The sequence below is a fragment of the Camellia sinensis genome, chromosome 14 (genome assembly GCF_055761805.1).
Source record: "Camellia sinensis isolate YWXY chromosome 14, ASM5576180v1, whole genome shotgun sequence".
Lineage (NCBI taxonomy): Eukaryota > Viridiplantae > Streptophyta > Magnoliopsida > Ericales > Theaceae > Camellia > Camellia sinensis.
Window position 1 is genome coordinate 92587029 of NC_138974.1, and position 11464 is coordinate 92598492.

Sequence of the window (11464 nt, forward strand, 5' to 3'; positions counted from 1 at the left end):
GGAATGGACCGAAATATTATGGAAGGGCATTTATAGATCAGTCTCTCCACCTTTTCTCTTTATTTATTCCCAATGTGGTGCTATAAGTTTTTATAAAACCACTTAAAATTTCTTCATTTACGCTAAATCGAAAAGCCAAACCAAGAAAATCGAACCATAAAACAGGATCAATTTCAATTCCTCGACCAACGAAACTGAAGGGTTCAGCTAGGTGTTAAATTTTTTCCTTAATCCCGACCGAACCAAACAGTTTATACCCTTAATAAGTAGCAATTACACATGTCTATATACTCCATCTATATTTATATATCTCACAAATTTTCATTGTTTTTTTCTCTTTGTTTACTGGAGTAGAAGCTTCCTCATGCACATAATAAAATTGATTTACATTTACAGGGTGACATAATAATATTATAAAGATATTAAAAAGCTAAAGAAAAATAAAAAATAAGTTGAATAAAAAAGAGAAAAAAAAGGGAAGAAAGAAAAAAATCCTATGTCCTCTAAAGTGGCTACATGAAATCCAATCCCACCACAGCCAAGAGCCTAGGTGAATTTCATCGTCATCGGCACAGTTTATGATACTGTGATCTTGATCAAAAGTTCGAGAACTGGTTTTGTGAACATTGCATTACCATTTGCAAATCCGTGGTCGTTTGGCAAGAGTTATCGTCGCTGATGATCAAGGTCCTGAAACATGTGAAGGGTAAGATTAATGTGACAATGAAATTTTTTTTTTTTTTATATAGAAATGTCATTTAGAATAATGTGACAAAAGAGAGTGGTTTTTATTTTAGATCTTACTCTCGTGGACGAGATGACCAAAGGGAACTTAGGGCTCGTAGTCGACCGTAGTACTCGCCAATCACCAAAAAACAACGTGCTGCTTGTCGAACAGTCAATATCCGACGCAGTTGATGAAGTGTTTGTTGTCTTAAATTATCGGCCTACAATTCAAAATTATCAAATAATAATTAATGTTCAAACAAACGACTAGCATCTAAATAATTATTAAGGATAAGAAAAATATGATCAATTATATAAACATCAAATTACAACCATCATATACAAGTGGAGATGGAACCCTAGTGCAAGGACTCATGTACAAACCCTAATTAAACAAAGTTTCACCCTTAAACTTGTCTTTTTATCTATCAGTTTTTGGAATATTCAAATCATTAACTTTAAAATATCTCATATTTGGTTCAATTCTCAATTAATTTATTCATATAATACAGCCCCAAATTGTTTTATAACCTTTGTTGATAGGTCTAGCAAGGGTTTTTATTTCAACAGGTGTCACTTTTCAAAACCAGCTTTTGATAGGAACAGCTTTAGATGGAAAAACCATATCAAACACAAGCATTATTTAACAATGTAAAATGGATTTCTTTAGAGAAAAGCAATGTATATTCACCCCAAAAATCATTCATGATTATAAAATTACAATAAGCCAATCAAGTAGGCCGACATTGATCCATCATAAATGTGGCAAACGCTCAGTGGAGAAGTTACATGGATCGGATGTATAGAAAGAAATACACTATGTCATCCCTGAAAGTTGATCTAAAAGCGATACCAACTACTCAATTGGTAGAAGTTTCAAAGTCAACAGGTTTCTATGATCATCAAGAGCAACAATTGTGTATAGATATAAATTGTTGTAAGAAGTCAAGAAAAAATGTTAAATCAAGTTGTTGTAAGGAAGTGTTGTCAGACACGGTACTCTTTTAAGTCTAACGAACAGGTTTATGTTAGAATTATGGGGCAAACTAAGGAAAGATAGAAGGAATGAAATCGATTGGAACACTAAACTAGTAGTTTTCTACCAAAAAGTCGTAACTTGACTTGTCTTTGTTATGGTACTTAATGACAATATCAGCAAAACACAATCTCAAGTGATGAGTTCCAAACCTGTAGTTGTTTTGTTTTTAACTAACACATCATTTCCCTTAATCCTCAAATCCAAGACTGGATGAAGCATTGGGATAAAACAACATTAGAAATATTTAAATTGCGCTGCTTTTCTAATACAAGCATAAAAACCAGTATTAACAACTTAATTTATGATCGATGGATTTAATTACCTGGCGAATGAAACCTTCAAGATTGGTAAGCTTGCCCAAAGCGACAGCCATATGGTGCATGCCATCGTTGATAGAGCCACTAGCAATGGTTTCGATGAGCGACTGTTGTAGCTGTTCCAATCCCTGGGAAAGGGCCTCCTCGGCCTGTTGTGAGGAGTGTTGGAGGCTGTAAATATTCATTACTTGCTGCTCAGTTAATGGATCTAATTGTGTTATCAACATCTGAACAACAATATTCCAAAAAAGCCAAAACAGAAGAATGAGTTAAGAGAGTGGGAAGAGCTAGCTATGTCAAAAATCATATGACAATTTCAGCCAAGGGGCAATTTTGCCACATAATTTTAATCAACAATACTATATATTCAGAAAAAAGTACTAATACATGTATCTAAAAAAATATATTTATGAATCACACATAATTTAATTGTGACTGACATTCCATCAACTTTTAATCTATACCGTCTACATTCTGGACACGAATTCATGGTGCACAGCATTTTCCAATTTTAATTGAAATTGGGATGGGAAACTTAACTAGAATTTTGGAGTGGTTAGGCTGGTGAGTGGTTGAATCATTGACATGACAAGAAAAGGATAGGCAAATATGTTACTGCCAATGGAATTTTTTATACCCTTTTCAGTTTCAACGTCCTTTTCTTTTCCTTCTCTTGGCAAAATGGGATTTGACAATTGCTTTTTTTTATTTTTTGCATTTTTTTTTTATAAAACTCTTATTCATTTGGTAATTGCTAAATTTTTTTTTTTCTTTTTTAGGTCTTATAGGCCTCGTTTGGAAAGTTGGTTATTTTAGTTTTTGACTATTTTAGTAGACTAAAATTTTTGTGTTTGAAAAGAAGGTTAGATTTTTTTATAGTTGGATGTAATGTTTGTGAGAGAAAAAGTAAAATAATTATGGATTTGATATGACATTTTATCTTATTGACTATTTTAGCCTATTTTATCTTTTTGTGAATTTTAATGAAAAAAAAAAACAAAAAACCAAAACCCAACTTGCCAAATAGGGCCATAGTATTGTGAAGCCCTTTTAAGGACATGGTAGAATTTTTGAAAATGTTGAAGATAAAATCATCTTTTTACAAATTTGCTAAAAAAGCTTCTTTTTTTTTTTTTTTTTTTTTTTATGGAGAAGCCATCCCAAATTAGTGCTTTTGACTTTTTTAGCAAAAATTTATTTTTGCTTATTTAATTCTTTCGAACTTCCCAAAATGGCTATTCAATCTTTTGCATGCCTACAAGTGTGCAAAGTGTCTTGAGCAAATTAAATGAAGATATTGCCTAGCATAAGTAATAGTGTTGAGAAACAATGAGCTTTGATTCATTCAAACCTTGATGAGCTCTGAAGGCCGAAAACCTCCCATCCAAAGGAAGCAACGCTCTGCCGGAGTAGTCCACATTCCGGTAATGAGGTGGAAGACATCTGATTTGGCAGCCACTCCCTTGAGCTGGAAAATCTCATCATAATGAACAATATAGCCATCTACTATTATCCTAAGATCGCTATCCTGTAAATGCGCTTGCAACCCCGTCCGGAGCTCTGACATGTGCCTGTGGTCATCATCTAACCATCTCCCATATTCCATGTCAAACATTGCAGCACCTGCAACAACAATAATAACAATCACAACAACAACAACAACAAAAACAAGCACATTTTTATGCAACCAAGCAGAGCTAAATTTATGATATGCATAGCCTATGCATTCATTAATGTCTGGATCAAGCAGGACTTAATGAAATCTTAATTTCAAGCCCAACAAATTGAATATTCATCAGCTTGACAATTTCGCAGTTGATTAAATATCATATTATTTTATGAGAACTTAGAACCTTTTTTTTTCTTTTCTTTTCTTTTTTTTTCTTTTAATTAGACAGACTACTTTTACTAGGTGTGACAGTGTTGTGATGAATCTCATGATATTCTATATGTTCAGACAATTCTTCTAAAAAAATGTAGGATGTTGTAGTAATTATAATATCTATTGTTTTCAAAAAGTGTTTAAATAATAAAAACAAAAATAACCACACACAAAAATACAAAATCAATTCAAATCCAAGATTAATTTTGTCGTGGTCAAATTAAGAACTTAAGAGTGAAAAATAAATAATTATATGTAGATTTGAAATGTGAGATTTGCTTGATCTAACTGCCAAACATGTATGGGAAAATTCAGATCAAGATTACAGGCAATCAGCAAGTTGAATTTTGCTAGAAAATAGCATATTGGATACTATCCTCACAGGCATCATTGAATCATGATATGAAAAAAAAAATTTACTCATTTTTTTTTTTTTTTTTTGAGACCAAAAAATTACATTGTTCACTCTATGAAACATCTCGAGAAGATAAAGGAAAAAAAAAAAAAACTTTAGGACACACGTTAATAAAGCACTAAATAGTAATACATTTCTTAAATGCCTCACTCTAATAAAGAATATATAATTATTTTAAATTTATTAATATGCGCACTAAGAACACCGTTAAAAAATAATACTCTTTATAATAGTTTCTCTTCACAAACTATATAACTAAAAGCTTTATGGACCACCATTAATTGATCAATAAGTAGGACATGAAAATTAGGTACAAGGGAGAGCCCTAGATAAAGTTGCATTTGTTGAGAAAAATGTCTTGACTTTAACGAACATTTTTTTTTTTTTTTGGATAAATGGGTATCCCATTTCCTTCTTAATACATGGGTTACCAACAGTGCATTATTAAGTGCAAGTAGTCCCCACAACAATCAAAATCAAACCATAGAATGTGCTTTCCAGAATTTTCATACCATGTTATTGGGAGTCTGATTTTGTTTACATACTTTCAAAATATGAAACAAAACGCACATCCCGATTGATGTAAAATAATGGAGTCAACAATTTTGAGTATGGTGAATACAATTTTTGGAACAATCAAAGGTTATACTTTGTTCACACACACTTTGAAAGTTTATGAACAAATTCATTTTCATGTTATCGGGTACCAAAATCCGAGTTTTCTTTTTTCTCACTTTCTGCTTTTTGTTTGTATTTATTTTATTTTATTTAAAAATTATGTGTCACCAAATTTTTTTCACCATTTTATATAAAGAAAAAAAATTAATATCGTTACTCAAAAAACCAAGAAAAAAAAAACTCACCGGGGCTTATAGTTCCACAAGAGCCACCACCTCCTGCCAAAAACAATCCCTAGCAAAATATCACCAAAGTATAACAACATATTATTTAACTTCATTATTTTCTTAACAATCATTTAGGAACAAAGAATTAATCACAAATATACACGTAATACACAATAGTATTAAAAGATAAGTGATATACAGCATTTTTTTTAATAAAATAATGAGCTTTACACTACATAACATGTTAAAAAAAAAAAAAAAAAAAAAAAAAAAAAAAAAAAAAAAAAAAAAAAAAGTCTCACTAACAAGTGGCCTTGATAGTAAACACAAAAATATTAATTAACACAAAACAATTTTTACTAAATTGAATATATTTTTATTGAAATCAATCACTGTATTTGGTTTGAATTTTCTGGATTAAGTTTTTTAAAAATTGAGTTTTTTGATTTTTGTGTTTTTTTGTTTTTAGTGAATATTTTTAAAATTTTAAACATTTTTTTTACTTTTTTAGATACACCTTACTTAGATGTGTCTAAAAAGTAAAAAAAAATTGTGAAAAAATATTTTAAAAAATTAAAAAAATACATAAAAATACAAAAAATGTACTAAATTCTTGTATTTTTTTATATTTTTGGTATTTAATAAATTTTTAAAAGATTTTTTTTATAATTTTTTTACTTTTTAAGTGTATTTATGTTAGGTGTATCTAAAAAGTAAAAAAAATTGCATAAAATATTTAAAAAATTCAGTAAAAACAAAAAAATATGGAAAATAAGAGTGTAGAATTTTCTAAAAACTGTTTTTAAAAAATAGGTGAATAATTTTTTTAATATTTTTCACATATTTTCAAGATATTTTTACACACTATTCAACTTTAATCGATCTTGTTAGAATTTGCCAAGAAAAAATTAAGAACCTGGCTTCGAGCTCGCTGAAGATCCTGCTCCAACTGAGAGAGCTTTATCCTACTTGACTCTAGCTGCTGTACATAGGCCTATATATATAGAGAGAGATAAGTTGGTAGTGATCCCAAAACTATCAAGATTTTTATCAAATGTCTCGTGAGTCTAACACTCATATAAAATATTTAGTATAAATTTTAATAGAATTTTTGAAATTTCTAACATTTTTTTTTTCGAATTTTAATTCAGGAAATTGCTAGAATTCGACTAGTTTCTGTTGCCGGAAACTGACCCATACATACCTTCTTTCTCAGCCGGCTTTTCTTTGCTGCTTCTCTGTTTTGAGCCAAACGTCTCAATGTCTGTAACCATTTCACAGATTTTCATCTTAAAGGCTTGAATCTTTATAAGCTCATCAAAAACAAATAAATAACTTTATATATATATATATATATGACAAATGCTAACAAGTTCTTATTTTAATATTGAAATTTTTGTAGTAAAAGTTCTTCAAAAAATGTGAAAAAATTAGAAGTTTTGAATTCAATAACAAAAATATTTTATAATTCATAGAAAGTGTCTTATTTTCTTTAAAATTTTTGTCTTTTTCTTGTGATTACCTTGGCATCAAGTACTTTCTCTGAACTTGAACCAGCTCCCTTCCTCTGCAACAGACAAAGGCAAAAATAATTTACATTTCTATGATTTCAAGAAGAAACACCCATTTGAAACTTAAAAAATCAATAATAATAATAATAAATAAATAAAAATTGGGAGATTATAATAGAATTATCTATGTGGAGACTTTATAATTTTCACAACCAAAAATGTAATGATTAGAAAAGAGACCCACTGAGTCACTACTTTGCTGGACAAGCATATCTTATGCTTTGATGCTGATGTGAATGCTGATTTTGAGACAAGTAATGATCATTTGGAGGACTAGTTTATATCATTATCTGCATATTTAATCTGGGAAACTGTTTTGTCAAAACATTATAACAAAAAAACTTAGTAATTGATTGGTTTAAAACAACCCAAAACAGTGTAATGGAAAGAGAAATTTTTTGTTATTTTAAGCAATGAAAAATGTGTTTTATTTATTTGTATAAGATAGGTGAATAAAATCATACTGGGTCCAAAGGAATATAGGATTTGATGTCTAATTCCAAGATAAGTTGTAAAAGGACTTGAATCTACAGTTTGGAAATTGAGAGTAAAGGAGGGCCATTATTATAATCTCATAGAAAATAGTGGGAACTACTGTAAAGATACTTTCTTTTCTTATCTTATGGATGCTTTCTTTTCTTTTCTTTTCTTTCTTTTTGGAAACATATAGGGTAACTACAGTGGTAAACTCTTTCGCTTTCATAGTCTTTTTTTTTTTTCATGTCAGACTTCAACAGAAAATCCCTTGGAGGAATCAGAAAAACCCTGGCCTTTGATTGATCTTTCTCCAAGTTATGGGGATCAGTGCTTTTGTAGCTTTAGCTTTGAGAGAGAGAGAGAGATGGATATGGCAAGTGGAGCAAGAAAGAACCTTTTCTGGGATGGGTTTGGGAGATGATTGAGTGACTTGAGTCTGTGATAAATCATTTTCCATCTCTGATTGTTGATGTTGCTGTTGATGTTGTTGGGGTTGTGGAATCTGGTGAGGATGCTTCTGATCAAATGCTTGATGATAATGACCTGAAGATGCCTTTCTACTCATGGGTGATTCTGGTTCTAGAAGACGATTACTTGAAAGAGTGTTCATTCCTAATCCTGAGTCAGTGCTAGTCTCTCCTCCTGATTTTGAACTTCCCTGATAACAATAAAATTAAACAAAGACCCATTAACATTATTCAAATGGGTATTTTACAAAACATCCAAAACATCATAATAACCACCTCAAAACACCCAAGTTTTCAAATGGGTATTTTATAAAATCATCATAACCACCCCAAAGACTTCTTCATTTTTCAAATGGGTATTCGAGAACAACCACCCACACAAACACAAATACAAATACAAATGTCAACATCTACCAAATGGGTATCAGAGGATTCCCCTACAAACCCCAGAAAAGGAAGCCAAAGTTCAAGTTTTGTTTTGTTTATCTATGGCTCATATAAAAACAAATGGTCAAAGATAGGAGAGAAGAGAAGAGAACAGAAGAGAGAGAGAGTTAAGGAAACTACTCTTGGGGTCTGATGGAATCTCATAGGCCAAGCAGGAAACATTTCCGGAGTAGCTGCAGACCTGGGTGTAAATAAAGCTGCACAGAATCACAAAAAGCAAACCAAAAAAATCTCTCAGGAATCATGAAAATAAAGACTGTCCCAAAGATTTTCAAGACTAATAAAAGTGTAGAAAGCTAATCCACCCCCTTTTTCTTTCTTCTGCAGTTATGGGGGAGTCAGTAAATCATGCAAAGAGGTCATATTTCCCAGTTTGAATCCCCACGCCATTCAATTTCCTCGTCCCTAAATGATTGTTGTATTGGAAATGGAAACCCACCCCACTCTCCCCTCTGTAGACATATTCAAACACACCCCCCCCCCCCTCTTTCTCTCTCCTCTCTCCTCTCTCCTCTGTCTCTCTCTCTGTTTCTAGGAGTTGGTTATGCTTACGTAATTTAGCTTCTTGCAGCACAATAATATCTTCCTCCGGCTCTCCAAAATCAAAAGCAGGTCCTTGACTACTGAAAATGTCATAAGATTAAAAAAAAAAAATTGAAATTAGAGAAATGAAATGAAATGAAACCCATTAATCTAAAAAATGTGAAATTTGAGAAAAAAGAGATGAAGATTGTGAAGACCCATCAAAGGACTAGTGGAACAATACAAGCTTGTTGGAGGAGGGCTAATCCCATGAAAAACTGCAAATGGGTTGTTATGGTGATTTGAAGGTCCTGAGTCTGACAAACCAATCTCTCCAACTCTATGACTCGCCATGCAAATTTGCCGAACTTTAAACCATTCTGGTGATTAAATGAACTGTAATAGATAAAATGGAAGAAAGAAAATGATAGCAGAGAGAAACAGGGGAATGGAAAATTTTCTACATCTTCACCATAGTTTTTTCCTATGGAATTTCTTGGAGAGAAAGTCTCTTCTGGAGCAAAACTCAACTGACACAGACACAAGCCCAAAGAAAAAGAAGAAGAAAAAAAAAAGAAAGATCAAAGCTTTCTTGTCAAAGTCTATCTTCCCAAGTAGCCAAACACAACAACAAGAGGGTCTAATCTTTTTTTTCTCATTGCAACTTTTGATCTTCTTATTTTTTCTCTCCTTCTCTAGGAAGAAACCTATTGGCTTCTGAAGTAATAATTGTTATGAGATTTGAAACTCCTCCCAATGGTACAGAAAATCTTGTCCTTGCAAAAAAACCTGTTCACAGGCCTCTGGTTTTTGTGGGGTTTGAAAACAGAAAAATATGCAAAATAGAAAAACAATTTCTGTGGGGTCTTTTGCAGAGAGAACCCACTAGAATCACTGACTCCTACTCCACTCTCTCTCTCTCTCTCTCTAACCGCCTGTGTTTTCTCATTGGCCCTTTTATGGGGTCTCTTCAGAGATACCAAAAATAAATAAAAATATTAAATTAAATTCAACATCCAGTAAGAGAAGAGATGAGATGAGATGAGGCTAGTTTTTTCTTTCACAAAAGAAGGGTAAAAGCTGCTGAAAAAGAAAAGGATTAAAGTTTGTTTGTTTGATCTTTTTATCCTTCAAAAAGGATTTAAGTTTGCTTTGACAACTCATCATGCCTTTGTAGAAAGAAATTATTTAATTTTAAAATTTTCTTATTTGTTAATTTAAAAAATTTCTTATTTGTTTGCGTAAAGGAATACTATACAAACAGTAGTGGTTACTTGTACAAAATAATGTGATTTTATTGGGAGTTTATCGCTTCGAAATAAAAATTTATCAAAATAATTATTAATTATAAAAATATTATCACTACATTGTATAAATTAGACAAATGAGTTAGTGCAAATATCAAGGCCTCGTTTGGGAAAAGGTTAATTTAGTAATTTTTTAACTATTTGACTAAAACATGAGCTAAAAAAAATTAATATATTTGGAATGATTTTTTGATTTTTTATTAAAAGATGTGTAAAAAGTAGAAAGAAAATATAATATTTGACTTTTTGGTATAGGTTGTTAGTGTTTTGAATTTTTTAATAACTTTTTGACTTTTTGACTAAATGGGCTGGTTCCCAAACGAGGCCTAAGGCTAATAGATAAAGAGTTCGTTTGGCAAGTTAACATTTTAGCTAAAAAGTTAAAAAATCACTAAAAAAGTCAAAAAGTCTATAACTTATACCAAAAAGTCAAAGATTTAATTTTCTCTCTACTTTTTGAACACTACTTTTTGCACATCTTTTTGTAAAAAGTCAAAAAGTCACCCCCAAACATACTAGTTTTTTTTATCTCATATTTTAATTAAAAAAGTCAAAAAAGTTACTAAAATAGCATGTTTCCAAACGAGGCCTAGTGCGAAACCTTCATTATACTACACTACAAAAGTAATTTAGGTTTCATTTGAGTTGTGGGTTGACTTTTTAGTTTTTTTGACTATTTTAGCGTGAGGCTAAAAAGTTTCATTGGGGATAGTTTTTTTGACTTTTTTGACTTTTGTGAGTGAAAAAATGAAATAATTATGAGTTGAATGAGACATTTCATCCTATTTACTTAAAATAACCTATTTTGTCACTATTTTAGTCCAAACTTACTTCTCAAACATGGCTTATTTTGGGAAGATGGTAAAAAGTGACTTTTTGACTTTTAACCAAGTTTTTGGCTTTTTTAGACAAATGATTTGGGAAGTTGGTAAAAAGTGACTTTTGATTTTTTTGATTAATGTTTGTTTATGATGTCAAATCATAATAAAATGACCAAACTACCCCCATTTATTTAAAATATTTACGACTTCGCATATGTAACACATTTTGACCCATGAGGGTAAAATTATAATTTCACCGTTGGCTAAAAACTAACTTCCCAAATGAAAAAAAAAAGACAAAAAAACTAACTTTTAACTTTTGCTACAAACCAAAAAAAGTGACTTTTAGTCAACTCTCCTAAGGCGGTAGGAGAGTCAGGGTAAGTGGCAAATTTTGTATATATATATATATATATTTGTAGAATTAAATTTTTATTATTTATATAGTCTATGAATAATTTTATATAAATAAAATATTTGTACAAAAAATTATAAAAAATAATGTGGTTAATTATTGTTTTATGGTTTGAAAATAAAACACTCATCCCGTGGGTTTATATAATTTCAAAAAACATTATTACCACGTCATTCTAAATTTAATTTTATAGGAAAATTTTGAGAATGTTTA

At 30.8% G+C, this 11464-nt stretch overlaps 1 protein-coding gene across 2 annotated transcripts; it reads right to left on the minus strand.

The window, feature by feature from the left end:
- Positions 1–280: 280 nt before the first annotated feature.
- Positions 281–9813, minus strand: LOC114269300 (transcription factor TGA9-like). Of its 2 annotated transcripts, none has more exons than XM_082906243.1 (12): positions 8953–9813; positions 8739–8809; positions 8307–8383; positions 7667–7930; positions 6747–6791; positions 6429–6488; positions 6141–6218; positions 5243–5291; positions 3434–3705; positions 2088–2309; positions 805–947; positions 281–690 (listed from the first exon to the last, which is right to left on the minus strand). In XM_082906243.1, exons 1-12 carry the CDS (start codon positions 9060–9062, stop codon positions 597–599), a joined length of 1485 nt encoding a protein of 494 aa, XP_082762369.1. In that variant the 5' UTR covers positions 9063–9813; the 3' UTR covers positions 281–596. The 2 variants fall into 2 exon arrangements, with proteins under 2 accessions (XP_082762369.1, XP_082762370.1); XM_082906244.1 differs by having other exon boundaries at positions 8927–9637.
- Positions 9814–11464: the final 1651 nt, after the last annotated feature.

Bases quoted from the DNA above. Each gene is read 5' to 3' on its own strand.
- LOC114269300 (XM_082906243.1), bottom strand. From the start codon at position 9,062: ATGGCGAGTCATAGAGTTGGAGAGATTGGTTTGTCAGACTCAGGACCT. The intron at 8,810-8,952 runs GTATTGTTCCAC...TGACATTTTCAG, and splicing joins AGCCCTCCTCCAACAAGCTT to TAGTCAAGGACCTGCTTTTG. The intron at 7,931-8,306 runs GTAGTTTCCTTA...TATTGTTATCAG, and splicing joins GATTCCATCAGACCCCAAGA to GGAAGTTCAAAATCAGGAGG.